General features: G+C 42.9%; 1 protein-coding gene across 1 annotated transcript; it reads right to left on the bottom strand.

The window, feature by feature from the left end:
- Positions 1-6,839: 6,839 nt before the first annotated feature.
- Positions 6,840-25,563, bottom strand: LOC149443901 (cell adhesion molecule CEACAM8-like). Its single transcript, XM_089655224.1, has 8 exons — positions 25,213-25,563; positions 23,423-23,695; positions 20,105-20,356; positions 14,170-14,298; positions 12,310-12,389; positions 10,253-10,282; positions 9,928-9,992; positions 6,840-9,068 (listed from the first exon to the last, which is right to left on the bottom strand). Exons 1-7 carry the CDS (start codon positions 25,529-25,531, stop codon positions 9,930-9,932), a joined length of 1,146 nt encoding a protein of 381 aa, XP_089511350.1. The 5' UTR covers positions 25,532-25,563; the 3' UTR covers positions 6,840-9,068; positions 9,928-9,929.
- Between the last annotated feature and the right edge of the window lie 239 nt (positions 25,564-25,802).

The following is a 25,802-nucleotide window of genomic DNA, read 5'->3' as shown; positions in this document are numbered from 1 at the left end:
CCATAGGTGCTGCCAGGCCCCAAATCTGCCATGGGCCCCCGGACCGCCTCGTCACGCTGCTGCTGGGTCCACAGTGTGTCATGGGTCCCTGTACCGCCTCCCATTGCTCCCACTCTGCCATGTGCCACTTTCAGGTCTCCTCACACTCCTGCTGGTTTCCATTTTGTCATAGGTTGCTGGCAGATTACAGGCCTCCCATAGGTGCTGCCAGGCCCCAAATCTGCCATGGGCCCCCGTACCGCCTGGTTACGCTGCTGCTGGGTCCACAGTGTGACATGGGTCCCTGTACCGCCTCCCATTGCTCCCACTCTGCCATGTGCCACTTTCAGGTCTCCTCACACTCCTGCTGGTTTCCATTTTGTCATAGGTTGCTGGCAGTTTACAGGCCTCCCATAGGTGCTGCCAGGCCCCAAATCTGCCATGGGCCCCCGGACCGCCTCATCACGCTGCTGCTGCATCCACAGTGTGTCATGGGTACCTGTACCGCCTCCCATTGCTCCCACTCTGCAATGTGCCACTTTCAGGTCTCCTCACACTCCTGCTGGTTTCCATTTTGTCATAGGTTGCTGGCAGATTACAGGCCTCCCATAGGTGCTGCCAGGCCCCAAATCTGCCATGGGCCCCCGTACCGCCTGGTCACGCTGCTGCTGGGTCCACAGTGTGACATGGGTCCCTGTACGGCCTCCCATTGCTCCCACTCTGCCATGTGCCACTTTCAGGTCTCCTCACACTCCTGCTGGTTTCCATTTTGTCATAGGTTGCTGGCAGATTACAGGCCTCCCATAGGTGCTGCCAGGCCCCAAATCTGCCATGGGCCCCCGGACCGCCTCGTCACCCTGCTGCTGGGTCCACAGTGTGTCATGGGTCCCTGTACGGCCTCCCATTGCTCCCACTCTGCCATGTGCCACTTTCAGGTCTCCTCACACTCCTGCTGGTTTCCATTTTGTCATAGGTTGCTGGCAGATTACAGGCCTCCCATAGGTGCTGCCAGGCCCCAAATCTGCCATGGGCCCCCGGACCGCCTCGTCACGCTGCTGCTGGGTCCACAGTGTGTCATGGGTCCCTGTACCGCCTCCCATTGCTGCTGTTTCCATCACCACACTCTGCCATGTGCCACTTTCAGGTCTCCTCACACTCCTGCTGGTTTCCATTTTGTCATTGGTTGCTGGCAGATTACAGGCCTCCCATAGGTGCTGCCAGGCCCCAAATCTGCCATGGGCCACCGGACCGCCTCGTCACGCTGCTGCTGGGTCCACAGTGTGTCATGGGTCCCTATACGGCCTCCCATTGCTCCCACTCTGCCATGTGCCACTTTCAGGTCTCCTCACACTCCTGCTGGTTTCCATTTTGTCATAGGTTGCTGGCAGATTACAGGCCTCCCATAGGTGCTGCCAGGCCCCAAATCTGCCATGGGCCCCCGGACCGCCTCGTCACGCTGCTGCTGGGTCCACAGTGTGTCATGGGTCCCTGTACCGCCTCCCATTGCTGCTGTTTCCATCGCCACACTCTGCCATGTGCCACTTTCAGGTCTCCTCACACTCCTGCTGGTTTCCATTTTGTCATAGGTTGCTGGCAGATTACAGGCCTCCCATAGGTGCTGCCAGGCCCCAAATCTGCCATGGGCCCCCGGACCGCCTCGTCACGCTGCTGCTGGGTCCACAGTGTGTCATGGGTCCCTGTACCGCCTCCCATTGCTCCCACTCTGCCATGTGCCACTTTCAGGTCTCCTCACACTCCTGCTGGTTTCCATTTTGTCATAGGTTGCTGGCAGATTACAGGCCTCCCATAGGTGCTGCCAGGCCCCAAATCTGCCATGGGCCCCCGTACCGCCTGGTTACGCTGCTGCTGGGTCCACAGTGTGACATGGGTCCCTGTACCGCCTCCCATTGCTCCCACTCTGCCATGTGCCACTTTCAGGTCTCCTCACACTCCTGCTGGTTTCCATTTTGTCATAGGTTGCTGTCAGATTACAGGCCTCCCATAGGTGCTGCCAGGCCTCAAATCTGCCATGGGCCCCCGGACCGCCTCGTCACGCTGCTGCTGGGTCCACAGTGTGTCATGGGTCCCTGTACCGCCTCCCATTGCTCCCACTCTGCCATGTGCCACTTTCAGGTCTCCTCACACTCCTGCTGGTTTCCATTTTGTCATAGGTTGCTGGCAGATTACAGGCCTCCCATAGGTGCTGCCAGGCACCAAATCTGCCATGGGCCCCCGTACCGCCTGGTCACGCTGCTGCTGGGTCCACAGTGTGACATGGGTCCCTGTACGGCCTCCCATTGCTCCCACTCTGCCATGTGCCACTTTCAGGTCTCCTCACACTCCTGCTGGTTTCCATTTTGTCATAGGTTGCTGGCAGATTACAGGCCTCCCATAGGTGCTGCCAGGCCCCAAATCTGCCATGGGCCCCCGTACCGCCTGGTCACGCTGCTGCTGGGTCCACAGTGTGACATGGGTCCCTGTACCGCCTCCCATTGCTCCCACTCTGCCATGTGCCACTTTCAGGTCTCCTCACACTCCTGCTGGTTTCCATTTTGTCATAGGTTGCTGGCAGATTACAGGCCTCCCATAGGTGCTGCCAGGCCCCAAATCTGCCATGGGCCCCCGTACCGCCTCGTCACGCTGCTGCTGGGTCCACAGTGTGACATGGGTCCCTGTACGGCCTCCCATTGCTCCCACTCTGCCATGTGCCACTTTCAGGTCTCCTCACACTCCTGCTGGTTTCCATTTTGTCATAGGTTGCTGGCAGATTACAGGCCTCCCATAGGTGCTGCCAGGCCCCAAATCTGCCATGGGCCCCCGTACCGCCTGGTCACGCTGCTGCTGGGTCCACAGTGTGACATGGGTCCCTGTACCGCCTCCCATTGCTCCCACTCTGCCATGTGCCACTTTCAGGTCTCCTCACACTGCTGGTGGGTTCCATTTTGTCATAGGGTGCTGTATGGCCTCCCATTGCTGCTGCCTCCACCGCCACACTGTGGCTCCAAACACTGGTTTTGGCCCCGTGACTGGCCAAATGAGTGAAGTGTGCGGTGATTCTAAGATCGACGGCACTCATCTGCATGTCATACTGACTGACAGTATTATTTCTCTTCCCTAGCAGACTCCAAGGGCATTTAAATTAAAGGTACAGTGTTCTGCACTAATATAAAGTCTCTCTGAAGCCTAGAAACACCCTTTTTTAAGTTAAATTCACAGCGAATATATTCGACTCGAATCAAATATTTTCCACGAATTCGCCGAATCAGTCGAATCGAATTTTTGAATACTTCGCTCATCTCTAGTACCAATGGGACAAAGTATGCTTCATTGTTAGCTTTAGTGGGAAGACAATAAGTGGCATCATTGATGTCACTGAGAAAAATACATTCCCTTTGTGTCAGTGGGAGAAAAAAAAAGGTTCCATATTATTGCTGAGGAAAAGATACTTGGTAAAGGTAGGAGGAAAATAACTCTAGATCAATGGTCTCCAAACTGTGTCTGGATGCGGTTCTTTGCTAGCCTTTATATGGCCCTTTGGGCACTTTTCCTCCCAATAATATAAGGCACTGTTCCTGCTATTAGTATCAGTGATGGGCACTATTCTTCCCACTGACACCAACAGTGTGGAATAATTCCTGCCACTGACACTAATGATGGGGGCACTATTCCTCCCAGTAGTATCATTAATGGGGCACTATTCCTCCCACTGACATCAACAATGGGGCACTATTCCTCACACTGACACAAACAATGGGGCACAATTCTTCCACTGATACCAGTGATGGGGCACTATTCCTCACACTGACACCAACAGTGGGTCATAATTCCTGACACTGACACTAATTATGGGGCACTATTCCTCCCACTAGTATCAATGATCGGGCAGTATTCCTCCTACTGACACCAACAATGGGGAACTCTTCTTCCACTGATACCAACAGTGGGGCATAATTCCTGATCACTGATACCACCAGTGGGGCATAATTCCTGCTACTAACATTATTTATGGGGCACTATTCCTCCAACTAGTATCAATGATAGGGCACTATTCCTCCATCTGACACCAACAATGGGACACCATTCTTCCACTGATACCAATGGTGGGCACTATTCCTCCCACTAATACCAATGATGGGGCACTACTGCTCCTCCTACTGAACACCAACCCTGTTGGTCATGTTTATTCTCATGGATGATGGGCCTGGGACATTTTCCACCCCCACTGGTCACAATCCGCCCCCCCAAAATTCTGAAGGACAGTAAACTAGCCCTTTGTTTGAACAGTGTGGAGACCCCTGCTCTAGATCATTGATGACAGTGGGAGGAAAAGATCACTGGTGAAATTGCATTATGATAAATCCCATTGTTGGTGTCAGTAAGATAAAATAAGCCCCTTGGTGTCAGTGGAGAGAAAAATGAGACCCATATCATTGGTTAAAGTGAGATCAATTAAGTCTCCTGGTTGGCATCAGTGGCAGGTAAATGAGCCCCATATCAATGGTGTTTGTGGAATAAAATAAGTTTTATTATCAGTGTTAGGGGACAGAAAATATGCCCCTTATTGTGTGTGTCAGTGAGAATGAACAAGCCTCATATATCAGTATCGGTGAGATAAACTAAGCCCCAATGTTGGTGACAGTGGAAAAAAATAAGCCCCATAACATTGATGAAAGTGAAAAACACTGCTCAAAAAAATGAAAGGAACACTTTTTAATCAGAGTATAGCATCAAGTCATTTAAACTCCTGGGATATTGATCTGGTCAGTGAAGTAGCAGAGGGGGTTGATAATCAGTTTCAGCTGCTTTGGTGTTAATGAAATTAACAGGTGCATTAGATGGGCAACAATGAGACAACCACCAAGACAGGAATGGTTTTACAGGTGGAGACCACTAACATCTTTTTCCCTACTCATCTTTTCTGACTGTTTTTTACTAGTTTTGCATTTGGCTAGGGTCAGTGTCACTACTGGTAGCATGAGAAGGTACCTGGATCCTACAGAGGTTGCACAGGCAGTCCAACTCTTCCAGGATGGCACATCAATATGTGCCATTGCCAGAAGGTTACTTTAGGAGAGCTGGACAGGCTGTAGAAGGTCCTTAACCCATCAGCAGGATCAGTATCTGCTCCTTTGTGCAAGGAGGAACAGGATGAGCACTGCCAGAGCCCCACAAAATGACCTCCAGAAGGCCACTGGTGTGAATGTCTCTGATCAATCAGAAACAGAATTCATGAGGGTGGCCTGAAGGCCCGGCATTCTCTAGTGGGCCCTGTGCTCACTGCCTGGCACCATAGAGCCCAATTGGCATTTGCCATGGAACACCAATATTGGCAGGTCCACCACTGGCTCCCTGTGCTTTTCACAGATGAGAGCAGGTTCACCCTGAGCACATGTGACAGATGTGAGAGGGTGTGGAGAAGCTGTGGAGAATGTTATGTTGCCTGTAACATCGTTCAGCATGACTGTTTTGATGGTGGGTCAGTGATGGTCTGGGGAGGCATATGCATGGAGGGATGCACAGACTTCTACAGGCTAGACAATGGAACCCTGACTGCCATTAGGTATTGGGGTGAAATCCTTGGACCCACTGCCAGACCCTATGCTGGTGCAGTGGGTCCTGGGTTCCTCCTGGTGCATGACAATACCCGGCCTCATGTGGCGAGAGTTCCTGGATGATGAAGGAATTGATACCATTTAATGGCCCCCACACTCGCCTGACCTAAATCCAACAGGACACCTCTAGGATATCATGTTTAGGTCCATCCGACACTGCCAGGTTGCACCTCAGACTGTCCAGGAGCTCAGTGGTGCCCTGGTCCAGATTTGGGAGGAAATACCCCAGGACACCATCTGTTATCTCATTAGGAGGATGTCCCGACGTTGTCAGGCATACATACAAACACATGAGGGCCATACGAACTACTGAGGTCCATTTTGAATTGCTGCAATGAAATTTCAGCAAAATGGACTAGCCTACTGCATCATTTTTTCACTTTGATTTTCGGGGTGTCATTGAATTCAGTCCTCTGTAGGTTGATAATTGTCATTTCCATTACACGATGGGGCATCCTTACATTACTAACACATCACCCAGTCCATATCAGTATAGATATCCAGCAGGAGATTTTTCCCCATTGAGATCTGATGTGTTTTCAAAGTGTTCCTTTAATTTTTTTGAGCAGTGTAAAATAAGCCATGTTGTTGGAGGCAGTGAGATAAAATAAACCCCACTGCTGGTGATAGTGGGAGGGAAATAAGCACCATCATTGTTGCCAGTGAGATAAATTAAATTCCATTGTTTGTGGGAGAAATATAAGCTGCATATTGCAGTGGCATCAATGGGGGAAAATGAGCCCTATTTTATTGGTGTTAGTGGAAAAAATAAGCACCATCATTGGTGACACGGATGGAAAAATAATCCGCACATTGTTGTTGTCAGTGTAATAAACTAAGCCTCATTTTTGATGACCACGGAGGAAAATAATCCTTCATATCATTGTTCAAAATAAGCAAGACTAAGCCCCTTTGTTGGTGTCAGTGGGTTAAAATTAGGCCAATTACTGGTGACAAAGGAAGGAAAATATGCGCATTCATTGGTGTCAGTGAGCTAAAATAAATTCCATTGTTTGTGTCAGTGGAAGGGAAAAAAACTCTACATTATTAGTATCAGTGAGATGAAAATAAGACCCGTATCACTGGTGAAAGTAAGATAAAAAGTAAACTTCACCAAGAAAAACAAGCCCAAATTCCTTGTATTTCACTGCCATTTACTCCTAGAGTTTAGTATAGACCAATCTTCAGCAAGCCAAACCCAGGCCAGTTTGCTCATCACAACTTATAATAAATAAAGAAACTGACAGATTCTGTTTTTATATGTTTTAGTTATTGTTAACACTTTGTCAGAACAAAATCAAGACCTAAAAATAAGAAATATAAAGCTATGTGCAATACATGAGAAAAAGGAAGGATCAAAATATGTTCTATTTTCAGGATGTCACACCCCTCTGACCTCCAAAGCTTGTTAGATAACTCAGAGGGAGGGTTGGTCACATTTCACCTCAGGGTCCAGTCCTTGGCAATAGTGGAGCACCAGCCACTTTTAGATGCAAGAAATGAAGTTTATTGACTCAACACTCCAAGGAGAGAGGATTAGTGCACAGGACACCTATGGGTTCGGCAGACTCCAGGAAAGGATACTTGTATTCCTACACATAGAGGACCTTCAAGCAAACCCAGATTCTGTGAATGCAGCTCCTGACTGTAATGCGCTGGAAGCCCAGAAGAGATAACAGAAAGATGAACTATTAATTCAACTCAGGTTGACTACAGCTTAGCAAATACTAAATATAGATAAACGCTCCTACTTAAGGCAGGGAAACAACATCTCTTGAGTATGTGCAAAAAATGCTCACATGCCTGAGAGCAGATGTCCTGCCAAAATATGGACAATAATGTGTAAAAAGGGAAAAATAAACATGTAAGTCCTGAAATCAATTTGATCAGGAGAGAGCCAGGAGGAAGTTGGGGGTAAGAGTGTGTCCAACTGTCTTATGCTGCTGTGAGCCTGCGTCTCCCTCACTGTGAAAAGCTTGGTGAATATCGGAAGGAGGCAACTGATGATCACGTGGTTGCTTGAGTAGATAGTCCATGTGCTGGAGAGTCAGTGTGCAGCTTTTAGTCTCTGCGAGGATTCTACGAGTCATCACCAGTATTAGAGATTCTGTGGAAAATTTCTTCTTCAGCAGTTCATCAAGATAGCCAAGGAGTCCTCAAGTGTGTTCAGTTCTTCGGTTTTGGGGGGTATTCCATGCTCCCCCTCATCCCCATCCAAGTTCAATGTTCCAATAAAACTCTAAAATGACACCCCTAAACTGTTCCCTTGAGCCAGTGGAAGAGAGAAGAAAATGCTGTGTGCCTGGCTTTGCATGCTTTTACTGAGAGAATAGGACTAAGTTCAACAGTGGCTCTTTCAGGGGTGCACTACACTCATTACACAATATGTATGGCATTTCACACAAACAGAAATGGCAAGAAGGTGCTCATTTGTTTATATAGCACCAACAACTTAGGTAGCACTTTAGATATTGTACCTTTACTCCCTGCCCCAAAGATGCTTACCTCATATACCTGCAGAGCTTTCTAGGGTTCTTACCCCTGCACTCAGTGAGTTACACACTCCTGACTCCTGCACTTTGTGTGTTATACACTCCTGACCCCTGCATTCTATACATTCCTACATTTGGTGCAATATGTACTCCTAACCCCTTCATTACTTATTCCTGACTCCTCTGATGTTTCTCCTGACTCCTCTGATGCTTCTCCTGACTCCCCTGATGTTTCTCCTGACTCCTCTGATGAAGTCTCCTGACTCTTCTGATGAAGTCTCCTGACTCTTCTGATGAAGTCTCCTGACTCTTCTGATGAAGTCTCCTGACTCCTCTGATGAAGTCTCCTGACTCCTCTGATGAAGTCTCTTGACTCCTCTGATGAAGTCTCTTGACTTCATCAGAAGCATACCTCATTATATTCTGCTGAGCATTATAACGTGCACAATGAAAGTCATATGTATTTCTGAAGGAGCCTACAATCTAATGCCCCTACAACAGTCATTAACTTATTCCAAGACCAACTCCTAGGTAGAAGCTCAGCAAACCATTAGTATGTTTTTGAATATGTTTGAATCCACCACCCAGCACAGCAAGGTAACAGCTAAACAAAAATTCTGCCTGTTTCATTTTCTTTGGGGGAAATAACATTTTTCTTATTTGGTCACTGATTTTTTTCAGTGGCATTTACATTACCAACAAAGAACTTGCCTGCGGCCTCATTCATTGACTGCTACACTATATCAGTATTATATATTTACAAACAGTTAGTAGTGTATGGCCAGATCTGGTCTGTATTTATAGAAAACACTGAATACTGTATGGCCAGGTTTGGACTGCATTAAACAATTTGTAGAGATTTTTCAGGCTGAGAAAAGTTTAATGATGCAGGGAAAGTTTCACGGTGGAAAGGCTGTCTTCTTGCTGATTGAGGATCGTATGCATTATGTGAGTACGTTGCATCCCAGAAATGCTGAAGGGAAACCTAAAGACAAAAAGTGATATGCAAACATTAAAAAATATTGTGCAGACAAAAGTGAATGGCGTTATATAAAAATATAAAACAAACTAACAGGGGCTGTGACCCTTCCCTGCTCTATCAACGAACAAAAAAAATGGCTTTAGATATCTCTTTACTGATCTCCCTGGGTAGTGTGAACCCGGAAATGCTCAGCTCTGAGAATCTTTGGCTTCAGAGTTGTCAAACCGCGGCCACTCTGACTGAGGAAGAAGCTAATTAACCATTTCCCCCCCTTCCTGCCCAGGCCATTTTTCGCGTTACGGCGCTGCGTTACTTTAACTGACAATTGCGCAGTCATGCAATGCTGCAACCACATGCAATCTCCCAAGAAAACAAAAAAAAACTCTCCAGCAATACACACCAAACTGAACATGTGAAAAATGCCTACGGTTCAGTCTGTCTTATCAGGAGATAAGAGGTAGGTGCTTGCAAAAGGGGAGGAACAGAGAAGAAAGGATCTAATGGCCTTTTTGCACAATGCAGAGGATTAACCCCTTAGGTTCCACTGTGAGTTTAAAATGCATGCTTTACTGCATATACAGACTGATTTTACTGTTGTAGGTTTAGTAACACTTTCAAAATGTTGCATCCACCACCATTTTATTCTACAGGGTCTGCTTTCAGAAAATATATAATATGTTAAGCTTTTAGGTGCAATTTCATGTAAAACAAATGTGCATTTTAGTATGGTTGTGTAAAACGTAAAAAAAATGGACCCAGAAGTGACAGGGTTAGGGATATTAAGGGGGAAATGGTCATGGGAGGGAGAGATTGAAATGCAATATCTGCACAGATTAAAAGGTGTACATGAACGTCTTGTTACCTTCAGTATTTTCCAGCAGCAGGCTTCATGATGCTGTATATGGATTTGTCCTCGAATGCTAGTTCCTATTTGTGGAAAGAAAGTAAGTCATCTGAGCTGGAATATAATTATAGGGCTGGGACTTTAGGTATATGGAAATTATAGATATTCTGCATCTTTCTCATATGGAAGTTGTTACCATTAGATTTCCCAGTACAGCATCCTACTGACAACGCAGTATAGCCAGGACACCAACAACTGTGATAACAGTCGGAAACCCATTTCAGTGCAAATACCCAGCATACAGATTCCTATTCACAGTTCAAATATGTATAATAATACTTACCTCATAGTGAGAAGCTTGACTTACTTTCTCCTGCATATAAAAGACACATATATTAAATATGATACATTATTACACATATATTATATTATAAAACAAATAACAAATCTTACCGGTAATAAAGTCTTATTTATTACTAGAAATGAATGAACCAATGAATAGACGTGTGCACGCTGGAATTATTTATTTTGTTTCATTTCATTCATTCTTTGAAGAATTTTGTTTTGTCATATTCGTTATGTTGAGACAGTTTTTGGAATATGTTTTGTATTTTTGGCCTTCCCTTCGTACATTTGTTGGTCTGGGGTGAAGTTTCGAAAAATTTTGCAGCTATTCCAGAAGATTGCTATATATTCAATCTATTATCAAATCGGAAGGATTCGAATTAGAAGGATTCAATAGTTCAACCCAAACCAACCCAAAAGAAAAAGCATGATTGGACAATATCAACTAGCACCATGTGCATCCAAATTGACGAATGGAATGAATTTCAGATCCATTCGTTACCCGAATCTGAATTATTTAACAAATTTGAAAATTGAATTAATTTCCCCATGGGCCCAAACTACTATCGCATCATGTGATGTCATCTGAATGAAAAAAATGCATTCATTCATTTCATTATATCTTTTTCTTTTGATTCATTTACATTGGTTACTACATCCATAGGGAGATTTATATACATCCGAATTTCTGAATCCGAAAAACGAATTGAAATGAAACAAAATGCACATGTCTACCAATGAACTAGGCTGGAGACTTTTTTTTCCCAATCCTCTGCAACTTTTTTTTTTATTAAGGATATCAGCCCATCACCCCTGCGCCCTGTAAAACATTTGTTGCACAAATGTCAGAAGCATTTGCACTGCATCTTTGTAAAGGATTAATGCCTGTTTCTTCAGTTCCATCCAGTGCCCAAAATGCAGTGTAATTTTCTGAAACATCTCAATCAGAGGACTTAGCCAAATTTTGGCCACAAGATGCAGCTGAAGATACAGGCATTCATTTCTTACAACAATTACAGGACATTTTGTTCAGCATGCACAGATACTTCAGACATTTATTCAATGAATGTTTTATAAATAGACCCTCCAAGTGTATGGCCTGGTATTCTTATAGCAACTATTTGCCATTTATCACTAAGCATGAAGGTGGCCCAAAAACTGTCCCCATTTCAAACACAAGCCTGGCAATAATGGATATTGGTTTCTTTGGCATCCCTGTTTGGTGAATGCACATAGATACTATCTGCCATGATAACCAGGTAAAGGAGTCCTTTACACCTAATATGATCACTAGGGATGAGCTTTCAGATTTGGACCAAATTAGACTGAATTTTGACATTTCAACATATAGGCAAACTAAATACAGTGTCCACTTAACCAGGAGACGGAACCTCCAGTTGCAGCTGGAAGTCATACATTTAGTGGCGATATCACTACTACTATCATTACACACTTCCATCATCTAATACTGGCATTTCTTTACTACATGAAAGGTGCAGGAAAGAGCCCCTAGGTGTGTTCCAGTACCACAAACAGACACGTTCCAGTATAATCAGATTACCAAATAAAGCAATTAAGGTGGACTAATACTGCTGGTACTGAAAAGCTCCTCTGCCCCTTCACCCCATGGATTCTACATACAGAGTAAATGAATCTCTTTGATTCTCATGGGGGTTTATTATAGGAACTGGAGCATACGATTTTAGTTCCCTTACTCTAATCAGCCCTTTCATGTATTCATAGGAAGTATTGTAATAAGAGATACGCGTTCTGTTGTTTATTCCTCTTTTACTGCTTTTGCAAAATTGTCATGCTGTGAGTTTTTGTAATGCTTTAGTTATTTAGATATTTAGTTATTTTGAGGGGACAGCAAATGTACATGTTATACAAGCTGTACACACACTGCTTTACATTGTAGCAAAGTGTCATTTCTTCAGTGTTGTCACATTAAAAGATAGAATCAAATATTTATAAAAATGTGAGGGGTGTACTCACTTCTGTGAGATACTGTGTATATATATATATATATATAAATTTTTTTTTGTCTTCTATTACCTGAATTCCTGGCAAAGTCCTTTCATAGTTTTGTTCAGAAACATGTTCATTCTCATACACCAAGCTACTTGTTGGAGCCTCTAAAAAGAAGGTACAATGTGGTGTAAAAGAATTGTTTTAAAAACACAATGAGATAAAATTAAAAATAAGATGAATAGTACAAAATACAATTAATAAGATCATATAATAAAATCTTATGATCAAATCCATAAGATAACATTACGTATACAATCCAATGGCTGCCACTGCATGAGAAATGGGTGCCCAGCAAAGCGTGTACAAAGTACATATCATCCAAACTATAAGGCGGCACTCACCAGACTTGAAAGGCTGACAATCAGTGATGAAGGTTTGATTGGATGTTAGGATGAAACACATGCTAAAGACCAAAGAAGGATCTGAGGAAGAGGACCTTGTGCTTCTTTAAAATGTTAAATATAAAATCATTGAGTGGTCACCTTTGAGGTTCTGTCAATGCTGCCTTATCTTTTGGATTTATATATATATATATACACACCGAACAGCCAAAACGTTATGACCACTGACAAGTTAAGTGAATAGCATTTATTATTTAATTACCGTGTCATCTGAAACTCGGTGGATATATTAGGTAGCAACTAGCAAGTAAACATGTTGTCCCTAAAGCTGATGTGTTAAAAGCAGAAAGACTGGGCATCGCAGTTTGCTGTGTATGGGGCTATCTAACTGCAGACCGGTCAGGGTGTCCATGCTGACCCGTGTCCACAGCCAAAAGTGCCTACAATAGTCATGTGAGCATCAGAACTGGACCACGGAGCAATGGAAGAAAGTGGCCTGGTCTGATGAATCATGTTTTCTTTTACATCATGTGGATGGCTGGGTGCATGTACTGTACGGTGTTTACCTGGGGAAGAGATGCCACCAGGATGCAGAATGGGAAGAAGGCAAGCCAGTGGAGGCAGTGTGATGGTTTGGGCAATGTTCTGCTGGGAAAACTTTGGTTCTGATATTCATGTGGATGTTACTTGACATGTACCACCTACCTAAACATTGTTCCTGACCAAGCACACCCCTTCATGGAAGCTGTATTCCCTAGTGGCAGTGGCCTCTTTCAGCAGGATAACGTATCCTGCCAGAAGTCTGATCAGTGGAGCCTCCTTCCTCGTCCAGCCACTCGGCTCCTCCTCTCTACCGGCTCTGACCTGGCTGTGTGTGCCCTGCAGATATTGGCTCCTGTGTGCACTGCCACCTCCTGTGTCATTTCTGCCGGGGGGAGGGGTCAGAAAAAAATGACACCCAAAGCAAATGTTCAAGAATGGTTTGAGTAACACAACGAGTTTTTGGTGTGTACTTGACCTCCAAATTCTCTAGATCTCAATCCAATTGTGCATCTGCGGGATGTGCTGGAAAAACAAGTCTGATCCATGGAGGCCCCACCTCTCAACTTACAGAACGTAAAGAATCTGCTATTGACTGCTTGGTGTCAGATACTACAGCATACCTTCAGAGCTCTAGGAGGGTTCATGTGTTGATAGGGCTCATTTGGCAGCATAAGGGGGCCTACTCAATTTTATGTGGGTGGCCGTAAACCTATGGGTGATCTAATCTAAAATAATAATAATACGAAAAAAAGACACATGTTGTTAATCCAATAAAATTGTGTGTTTTGCTCTACATGGCAGCTATGGTCAAACTCAGATTTGACCTGAATATCCTGTAGAACTCCTTCACTAGAATATCTGATCAATTACTTAGTTTTCTATATGTACTTATTAAAGTGTTTTACATTTTTTGTAATGCTGATCTGATCAAAAATACGGTTTAAACGATATATTATGATGAAGTTTACTCGAACACAGGAAGAAGAATACTATACTGTACTTCTTTTTGCCTTTAGAACAAAGTACACAATGACTTCAAGTAGGAATATCCCAAACACTGTGCCGATGACAATTCCAGCAATCTCCCCACCGCCAAGTCCACTTCCAGAGGTCTGACATAGTGTTGAAGCTGGAGGACAAAAAAGGTCAGATAGAGGGAAATTACAAGAGAAAATGGAGAATTAGAATGTTATCAAAGCACCTGAAAGTAAATGAACAAAAACAATTTTCATTGAACAAAACAAAAATTTATAAAGTGTTTTTAAACCCAAATTCTTAATGGATAAGTTCACCTTTATGGAAAGAATAATAAAGCACATATTTTTGCAGAAAATATTGAGCCTGGAAAGCATTGCACTTGTGATCAGTAGATCATGGGTGCAATGTGGGCTCCTGCAGATATATCCTCTGGCTTCCAGCCCTTACCTCTATACACAGTCCTCTGAAACTCAAGTCCATCTGCAATAGTAGAAGAAGGTACTTGCAGTTTATTCATTCACAAGAAACTGAGAGTGACAAATGAATGAATAAATGAATGAATGAACTGTGCTGGTGGAGCGCTACACAGCTGTGCTCTTTTAAAAAATTGAAAGTAGGTAAGAGGAGAAGATGTCATGGGGGAAGGAGGATCGGGGGGAAAGGAGGTAGTAAAGGTAGGAGGTTGTTGAAATACTGTATGTTACATGTTCCACCCTGTATTGAGTGTAGAAGGTTCCAAAGGAACTGCAGAGGTATGAAAGTTTAAGGCTTAATGTACACGGGACGTTTAGCATTAGAAGCGTTTTTAAAAGATAACCTCAGGAGACCTTCCAAATGACCAGAATGCACTGAAAAATAGTAAATTTACTAAAAAAGGCTACTAAAATACCGCATGAGTTATTTTGTCAAGTCATGCGGTATTTTAGTAGTGAAAAGCATGCATTAATGCTTCAGCTGTCAGCAGGATTCCCACTGACAACTGAATGTAAAAGAAAGAATTGCCGGCAATTAAAAAATAATAAAAAAAGCCCTTCGGGTCTGATATGGATTTTGAGGGGAAGCTCCACACCAAAATTTGAAGAAAAAATGGCGTGGGGTTCCCCCCAAAATGCTTACCAGACCGTTATCCGAGCATGCTGCCCAGCAGGTCAGGAAAGGGGGTGGGCGAGCGAGTGCCCCCCTCCTGAACCATACCAGGCCACATGCCCTCAACATGGGGGGGGGGTGCTTTGGGTAGGGGGAGCTCCTCCCCACCAAAGCACCTTGTCCCCATGTTGATGGGGACAAGGGCCTCTTCCCCACAACACTGGGCTGTGGTTGTGGGGGTCTGTGGGCAGGGGGCTTATTGGAATCTGGAAGCCCTCTTTAGCAAGGGGGCCCTCAGATCCTGCCCCCCCATGTGAATGAGTATGGGGTACATACAGGTGCAGACTGACAACTCTTGGGGCCCCCGGGCAATAGGGGATCATGGGGCCCCTGTGTCCTTGCCCACACTCAAAAAAGCCTATCAAAAAGTTACCAGGGGCATTTCATGGGGCCCTCTACTGAACCCGGGCCATTGGGCAGTGCCCAAGTGCTCGAATGGTCAGTCTGCCCCTGGGTACATAGTACCGCTACCCATTCCCAAAAAAAAGCTGTAATGTGAAAAAAAGAAAGGAGTCATTCTTTAACTAGTCCTTTAATAAAAGAATGTCCCCCAAAGTAGATCCAACATCAATCACGATGTCTGCCGCCGCCACTGGACATAGGTCACCATAAGTTATCGCCTGTTGGTGCCTCTACCGTTATAGAGGATTTTGAATTTGGCATTAAGTGGGCAGATGGATCCACAAAACCCAGTCATTCAGGAAATGTAAGGTGTCTTCTCATCGAGTCAGGAGACAAGCTGGTGAGGGATCTTTTTTGGTCACATGGACTACAGAAAGAAACCACTGATGGATGGCCATGTCAATACTGAATTTATAATGAGTGGACAGCATCCTACTTGAAGGGAAACATTTCTTTGCAGATAAGACAAAGGGATGCAGGGAGAAGACTATCAAAGATACGGGCCATAGTACAAAAATACGATAATCTACTACCAAGGTGAAAATGAAATGTATACTGTGTGTATCATTACTATGTTGAGCTTTACAGTGTTTTAGTTTTATGTTAATGAACTTTATCTATATCTTCTCCTGAGACTGCAGAGAGGAATTTACTGTTGTGCTTCACTAAGCAACCCTACAACTCATTCTTTTTTTTAAGGCGATCGTGTTACCCATTATTATAAAGCAATTTTTTATATATATATTATATGAAAATAAATATTTTTAAATTATATATATAAACTTTGTAACTATAATTATTTAAAGCTAATCTGTGCTTTTGCCACAAAGGGCAAAGAAACAGGGTATTGAGGAGTAAAGAAAAGATTAGTGTATGGTGCATGGGGATATGAGTATTAAAGTAAACCTACATGGGCAAAGCTCAGGTTCACTTTAAGTGCTTCTGATTAGCTGCTTAATAAAAGTTAAAGAGTATGTAACCCCAACATTTCATATTCCTGATAAGTGCCTGTTGTACCATGTACCTGTGTGAAAAAAAAAGACTCCTGTATTGCTTCTGTTGTGTGAAATCCCTGGTGTTCCTGGCAGTCCCTCTGCTTTCCTATTAAAATCTGACCACACTAGGCAGGAGAGTACACCGTGGTCAGTTCTCTAGCTGTGCTCAGCCAGCTCATAGGTAAAACAATCCATGCAGTTTAAAATAGAAACGAAAAGCAAAACATTTGTGTATAGATATGAAAACATTATAAATACCTTTTTTCCATAAGTGATCAGATACCCTCTGTTCTCACCTGCATAAGAGCTAGGGGAGGAGAATCAGCAGTGCACTGACTTTCCCAGTGAATTGCTGTACAGGTGGGGGGGGGGAGACCTATCAGGAATATGAAACATCGTGTTTATGTATTCTTTAGATTGAATTTTAGTGAAAAATAAAGCAAAGCTCAACACTTATTAATGTTTTTTTTAAGCAATTACTACAGCAACGGGTAATTTTTTATTTTTTTTTAAGAAAAAAGTGTAAGGTCCATTCATTCCTGTGCGATTCACATGCAGTTCTGTGCAGTAGACATGCACATTATTTCATAATCAATTATTGGCTGAAAATCTGATTTTTGGGGAATACGAATCTCTGAATGGACATAGTAATGAACATCAACGAATTAAAAAAAAAAGTTATAATGTAAGCTATTGCTTCATTCGGATGACGCCACATAATGTGATAGTAGTTCTGGCCCATGGGGAAATTAATTCAATTTTCCAATTTGTTCAATAATAAATATAACAAATAAATCATTCAAATTCAAGTGAATTTGTGATTTAAATTGAATTTGTAATTGTCACAGTCATTCAGTTCCGAAATCTAATGCAATTCTTAGGTTTGAAAAATTTGGGCCCAACAAATTTTGCATTATGCATTCAATGGCGTCCAAAAATATTGAATCCTGAATATCGAATCCACCCGAAAAGTATAGCAATCTTCTGAAAAAAGTTGAAAAGAGTTTTGAATCTACCAAAGAATAAACAAAATGAATCCCGAAAAATGATTGGTTCAAAATAATGAATATGACGAAACTAAATTCTTTAATGAATGAATGCATCTGAAACTAAATGAAACAAACAACAGCGGAGTGTGCATGTCTATTGTGCAGTGCAATTTCAGTTCATTCATTTTGAATGGGCTGCAGTCGCGTCGCACCGCACCAAAAGTACCACATGGACTACTTTTTTAAAGGCACTGCAACCTGATCGCATGGTACTTTTGTACCATTTGATCTTGTGTGGACAAACGCACTGCAATTGCAACTTGCATTTGCTGTGTTGTTAACTGTGCACTGACACCCACTGCAGATCACAAGGGCATTGTGTTTGGAATGTGGTGCGGGAAACCATGCGGGGAAACAACTGATCACATGTAAACAGACTTGCTGGTTATTAACAGTCCTTTCCTCACACGCTGTGTCTATGTAAATAAAGGACAGCCGATACCCGTCAAGGCTGTCAGTACTTTGTTTGCACTGATTATCAGTGCAGCCCCTTCAGTGCAGTTTATCAGTACCGATCAGTGCTGCCTATCAGTGCCCATCACTGCAGCTTATCAGTGGCACCTCATCAGTGCACATCAGTGAAGAAAGAAAATTACTTATTTGCTACATTTTATAACAGAAACAAAAAAACTTTTTTCCGTTTGATTAGCAAAAAAAAAAACGTGATAACTGTGTCTGTAGGACATTATGGAGGTAAAAGGCCAATCACAGCAGCCTTTTACCACGTGATCAGCTGTGTCCAATGACACAGCAAATCACAATGTAAGTACAGTTGCTGGTTATTGGCAGCACTTTCCTCACTCTGTCCCAGCATGAGGAAAGTACTGCTGATAACTGCAAATGACACAGAGGACATCTGCACCGATCATCAGGGTACTGATGATCAGTGCACAGTAGTGCCACCCACCAGTGCCCAGCAGTGCCTTCCATCAGTGCCCAGTAATGCCGTCAGTCAGCGCCACCCATCAATGCCGCCTATCAGTGCCTCCTCATCAATGCCCACCAGTGCCGCCTCATCGGTGCAGCCTATCAGTTCCCATCAGTGTTGCCTATCAGTGCAGCCTCATCAATGCACATCACTGAAGGAGAAAAATTACCTGTTTGCAAAATTTTATAATAGAAACAAAGAAAAACTTTTGTTTTTCAAAATTTTTGCTCTTTTTTTTTTAATGGTGCAAAAAATAAAAACACCCAGTGGTGATTAAATACCACCAAAAGAAATCTGTGTGTGATAAAAATGCAAAACAATGCATATGGGTACAGTGTTGCATGACCACACAATTGTCATTCAACGTGCAACAGTGTTGAAAGCTGAAAATTGGCCTGGGCAGGAAGGGGGTGAAAGTGCCCGGTAGGCAAGTGATTAACCCCCTGTCAGGTTTTTTTTTAATTTCCCAAAAGCGGGAGATTTCCTTTCACTATTTGTCCCGTAGCCACAACAGGAAGTGAGAGAGAATCTCTCCAAAGTGAGGTCCCCAGAATAGGTGTCACCATTAGAAGATTTCCCCTCTATTCCTGTTCTGGCAGCAACTCAGATTTTGGTTTTACCGCTTCCTTCCACTTCCATTGACAATGGTCACCAGATCAAATAGAGAGCGAATCTCTGCAACGGGGGACACAGACAGCAACATAACCCAGACTGATGTTGTGAAGCTTTACCACTCGTTCCAAAATAAAAAGATATAGTTTTGGCTTTAGATACACTTTAGTGCCGGTGCGATTTACAAAATTGAAATCGCACCTGAAATCGCATCTAATGAATGTCGGTGTGTTAACATGTAGTTCTTGCATTACTTTTTCTATAGTTTTGTTGCGACTTCACATTCATAGAATAGAATATAATGGAAATCACACTGCAAATTTCAAGAAGTCGTTGGAAAACTTCACAATTAGTAATAAAGTCTTCAGAAATCGCACCTGAAATTGCACACAAATCATGCAATTTAAAATTGCAGCGGTGTGACTTAAAGCTAGGTTAGGACCAGATATATAAAATACACTTCTAAATTAAAAAGATATTGAGAGACACCAATGTTTTGTACTTACAGGTTCAGTGCTCCATTCACACTTGTACAACTGGTTATGTGACTTTGGATACATAAAGTCGCATCACAAGTCGCAGCCCATTAATTTCAATGGCACTCTTTCCAATCAATGCAACTTAAAGACTCAACAACAAAGCTTCCTGAATTAACTTCACTACATCAATACTTTGATGTCACTTGAGTGCCAGAGAGTGTAAAAGTTGCATCACAATGATCAAAATTTGCACATCAAAGTCGCACTGGACTTTGGAGTCGCACTAATGGAAACCGAGCCTTAGTGATGGAATTCTGCTCTGATGGCAGATGATTCTTATACCTACCGAATGTTACATTCACATATACAGAGTCCATGGCAGTAAGCTGCGTCACTGAGTTCCTGGCCACACATGTGTAAGTGGCCTCACTCTCAACCTCCTCTGGAACTACCTGAAGCTGGCTCTGCTGTTGTTTTATATCTGTCCCATTTAGTCTCCAATGGTAGGTGGCTGGTGGGACAGAATCAGCAGAACATTCTAATAAAAGGAGAGATTTTGAAGATGACTTGTATTTTACTTTCACGTTTTCTGGGCCATCTGCAATAACACAAAATTCAACATCAGAATAAAAGGGCTAAAGAGAAAAAAGTAACTGACTAAATGATACCAAGATATTTGAAAGATTCCCTCTCTATTACCATTCTGGTAACAACCCTACATTTTGGATTGTCTTTCACTCTTTGTGATTGCGCTCTCAGTGATTTCACTCCCTGTGATTTCACTCCCTGTGATTTCACTCCCTGTTATTTCGCTCTCTGTGATTTCGCTCTCTGTGATTTCACTCTCTGTGATTTCGCTCCCTGTGATTTCACTCTTTGTGATTTCACTCTCTGTGATTTCACTCCCTGTGATTTCACTCTCGGTGATTTCGCTCCCTGTGATTTCACTCTCTGTGATTTCACTCCCTGTGATTTCACTCTCTGTGATTTCACTCTCTGTGATTTTGCTTCCTGTGATTTTGCTCCCTGTAATTTCACTCTTTGTGATTTCTCTCCTGTGATTTCACTCCCTGTGATTTCAGTCTCTGTAATTTCACTCTCTGTGATTTCACTGCCTATAATTTCACTCCCTGTGATCACAATAAACAGGACAAATTTCCAGTTTTACTGGGTGGACTGGTTTTTAATGGAAGCATTTTGATGCAGTTTTGATGCATTTTCAATGTAATTCAATGGGGAGGGGAGGTTTTAAACAAGCACTAGAGATGTGCACAATCGTAAAATTTGTTTTGTTGTGCTCCGGATCTGTTTTTAAGTTAATAATGTAATGTTTCATCAAATTTGTTATGTTGAAATTTTTCATTTTTGGAGTTGTTTTCCTATATTCGGATTATTTTTGTATGTTGGTTATTTTCAAGTCGATTCGAAATGATAAGAATTCTAATTCGAAATGGAAACTTAATGCAGTAAGTACAGTAAGGTATAAAAAAGGAAAAGAGGATGACTTAGGCTGCTTTATAGAATAGAATAAAGAATAGAACAATCAATCAAAAAGGAAAGAAAAGCGCCGGATGAAAAAAAAAAAATCAAATTACCAAAATTATATATAAATATATAAAATTAAATATAATAACAAAAAGTCCATGTGTTAATTCCAAAAAAAGTCACTCTATAAATTTGGTGAAAAAATAAAAATAAATATATTCGTACTCATAATCCACCACCAGAAGAATCATGGAGCCACACTCGGGGATAAAGAAAAGGAATGATGGTGCAGCATGTTTTAAAATCATCACATTTATTCAAAGGTAAGTAAAAAACTCACAAACAAGGTGTCATGCCAACACCAGCATGATCAGCAATAAACAATAGCATCAGATTGCAGATAACAAACGAATCCTGACGTCATGAACATCCAGGCTCCCCCCTACGCGTTTCATCACGCGCTCCATGAGGACGTCATTTGTGACTAAATGCGTAGGGCGGAGCCTGGATGTTCATGACGTCAGGACGCTCCCTGGTAGTAGCGGAGGTATCCGCGGTGAGTGGGATTCGTTTGTTATCTGCAATCTGATGCTATTGCGAGTGTGGTTCCATGATCATGAATGGAGGAGAGGATTAATTAAAGGCTCCTAGATGCTGGCTTGATGTTGCTGCTGCAGAGTATTGCTCCCAAGTTTGGATATTCCATTCCTCTATAGAGTACTGCTTTGAAAATCTGGATTTATTACCATCGCTCCCAGAGCAACAGTACTTTTGCTGGTTTTAATTAATCAGCATTTAGCTCTGGTGAGTCTATTTATTTCTTCTGGTGGTGGATTATGAGCACGAATATATTTATTTTTATTTTTCACCAAATTTATAGAGTGACTTTTTTTGGAATTGACACATGGACTTTTTGTTATATGTGCACTAATTAAGTGATTTACAGCGCATTCCTTATTTTATTTTGTAAAGAATAGAAGAAAACAGAATAAAAAATACAAAAGAATAGAGAAAAATAGAACAAACATAGCCAACTTCTGAAATTCGAAAGATGGCTATAGTCATTCTATTCTAATAAAATATATTCTATTTTTTCTATTCTACTTCATTCTATTCTATTTTAGCATTTTATAGTTCATTCTATTCTCTTGTATTCTATTCTTTTCTATGACTTTCTATTCTAGGATTTTATACTGTATTCTGTTCAGCAGCCTCAGTGTAAAAGCTGCCTAACTTTGCCCCGTTTAGTAAATTGCACTTTACAGTTACTCTCTTTCTGATCTTTTGGCCGAATAACCATTCTGTTAAATCTCTACCAGAATGTTGCAGAAATCTAGCATAAAGCACCTCCTGTATTATGCCTCTGTACAGGAATCTGTATAATAAAGACTGGTCACTACACCTTGTGCAGGGTGACTGGTCTTGTCTCCGCCCCCTCCTGTAGTGGGTGGACCTACTGGACTCCTCCAACCTTTGGCTTTGGCTATTCTTTGGCTACAGAGCATTCTATTTACAAAAACATTTTTGGGATGTTTGAAGCTCAACTTTGTTTAGGAGTGGAGTGTTCTGCCTGCTTGTCACTTGGTCAGGTCTTAGGCCTTAGGATCCATTCACACTTGTGCGACTCCAAAGTTGTGCGATTTCCATTGCGATTTTGATGCAGCTTTGGATGGGTGCAACTCGGATGCGACTTTGGCTTTGACTGTTGCACAACTGTCGCATTGATAACATTAAGATGTGACTTTTGAGAGTTTACATTGCAGTCTATGGCACTCAAGTCACATGAAAGTCACATCAAAGAAGTGCAGGGACCTTTTTAAAGTCGCTGTGATTTAAAGTCGCATACATCCAAACGATTTCCAGTGAAAAAATGGGCTGCAACTTGTCATGCAATTTTATGTGTTCTAAGTCATATGACAAGTCGCACAAGTGTGAATGGAGCCTTGGGGAGATTTGTCTTCAATTCCTGTCCTGCTGACAGTGGTTTCAACAGACATGAAGGGTGGTGGTGGTGGGGGGGGGGATTGGTAACAGGGACACAAGTGAGGGTAAATCTCCCAAATAGAGCCATGAATAGCAGGAAAAACGGGTTTCTGGCTCAGCATTCCCCTATACTAAGCTTGATTACAGGCAGGATACTTTGTATTTTACTGTTAGCATGACAGTCCCGGCTACTTACAGGCCACGGTCATTGTGACGGGATCACTGTTCTCCGTACTGACAGGGTTACTAGCCTGGCATCTATAACCTCCGGAGTCCGAACGGTGAATCCTGGAGAAGGAGACAGTCCTGTTATCTTGAGATAGAGTGGCCCCAGAAGGGAGAGGGGCTCCTGAGGGGACCCTGCTCCATAATATTCTCTCTGCATTAGTAGAGGTACAGGTGAGGGTGACTGAATCCTTTTCTTTAGGAAGCGAGGAAGAAGTTGTGATTGTAGGTTTATCAACCATGTCTGTAGGGGGAGAAAAATGGGAACAGTTCTACTACAGGAAGGTCTTTCTGGTTCAACTACACAATTGTAACAAAAAATATAAAACTGCACTTGGTGCAAAATAAACATGAAAAACAAGCATGCGATCTTAACCCCCCCCCCCCCGGTCACATCAAATCCTACTTTGATATTGTGCGACTTACAGTGAAGTCGCACGATTTCAAACTCAGATGACATGCCGATTTCAGGTGCGATTTGCATGACATCTGATACAGATTTCTATGCAAATCACACCAAAAGTATTACATGTACTACTTTAGAAATCGGTGCGGTTCTGACCCAATCGAATCGTTATGACCGCTCTAATTGTGGACAATAGGCTGCGATTTGCAAGTCACATGGCATGAAAATCGCATGCCAATTCTCATTTAGTGTAACGGGGGTCTTACTCCAAGACCAGGCCTATTTTGACACTTTTTTATTTACCTGTAAAAAGTTTTATTTTTTTTACTTTTGCTAGAAAATTACCTAGAAACCCCAAACATTACATATATTTTCAGCAGAGACCCTGGAGAATAAAATGGTGGTTGTTTATGTCACACGGTATTTGCGCAGCAGGTTTCAAACACATTTTTTTTTCAAATACACTCTATATATATATAGGCGCCAAACTATTCGCCTGAGCAAGGAACGATGGGGGGGGGGGTGCATTACATTTTTTATTTATTTATTTTATTTGAATGTTTTTATTTTTACACAGTCACTTTGTTATTTTTCTTTTATCAAAAAGACCCCAGATCCCTCCTCTGCACTTAAAAGCATTCAAAATACCAAGCTCCATGATTTTAGTTTTTTAAAATTGCGCTGTTGACATCCGGGTAAACCAGAAGTGACGTCAGGTCATTGCTTCCGGGTTACCACAGTGGAGATCCTGATCTAAATCGATTTGTTCGTTCGGACGTCCGGCCAGCCGGTGAATGCACCGGCTGATAGCTTGGGTCTCCTGGAGGGATGGGAGAGCCCGAGCGAACAGCGGAAGGGCGGAAGGGGGGGGGAACGTCCCCTCCTGCTGCTTGTAATAGCGATCGAGCGGCTAGTTAACCAATAGGATCGCTTTTACAAAAGAGCAGACTGCTGGCTCTAACAGATAGTACTGGGATGATGCCTGTGGCTGCAAGCGTCATCGTGGTATAACGGCTCAAACTCCAGTGACGTACAGAAACATGGAGCTGGAGAGGTACTTTAGGTTAAATAAGGGGTTGCTAGAACCCCTGTCTTTTTTTTTTTTTTTAATGTTCTCAGGTTTCACCCTTAATGCTGAGTAACACATGCACTGACCCTTTAAAAGAAAAAATCACTTGGCATTGGACTGGCTGTGGCGCCGGCAGTCTCTGATTGGCTGTACACCGAAGATCCTGAACAGCAGGGATGGAGCTGATGCTGGAATAAGGCGATGTCTGCTATAACCCCCGAAACTATTACATGAAAACACGAGTCCATTCTGGAGAAATCTGACAATCTTCTGATGGATTACTCACCATAGATTTTCAGGTGTACATTGGTATCACTTTGTTTATCTGTTTGTATCTTCACTATGTAACCTCCCTCATCAGAGATATTTAGGTTGGAGATCTGTAGAGATCCATTGGGGAAAGCTGTCATCCTATCACGGATGAACAGAGGTCCAGGAATTATTGGATTATCACCAGGGATATATGTAAGGATTTGATATTCTCTGCCTGTGATCGATCCTTTATACCAAATAATAACCACAATTCTCCCAGTAATCCCAGTAACACTCAGAGTGACAGATCTCCCGATGACCGGATACGGAGGGATCACCTCAATACTCATCATTCCACTGGACACATCCACCAACACACCGAGGAGAACTGCAAGAGAAAGTGACAGATAAGAAGATCAGGAATCAATTGTTTAACCACTTGCCGTCCGCCTGCTGTTTTTAAATGGCAGGAATGGTGGCACTCCCGGGGCGGGTTACCGTTCATAAACGGCACCCGCCATTTCTAGCTGTGCGCGCTCCCTGGGAGCGCGCAGCACCGTGATCCGGTGCCCGCTGTGTCCTCCGGACACAGTGAAACTCTGTGCGAGGTCCCGATCATGTGTG

This window comes from Staurois parvus, unplaced genomic scaffold, assembly GCF_062004578.1.
Source record: "Staurois parvus isolate SC_StPar_1 unplaced genomic scaffold, SC_StPar_1.0 ptg000827l, whole genome shotgun sequence".
NCBI lineage: Eukaryota > Metazoa > Chordata > Amphibia > Anura > Ranidae > Staurois > Staurois parvus.
This window is presented reverse-complemented; position numbering and strand designations above follow the sequence as displayed.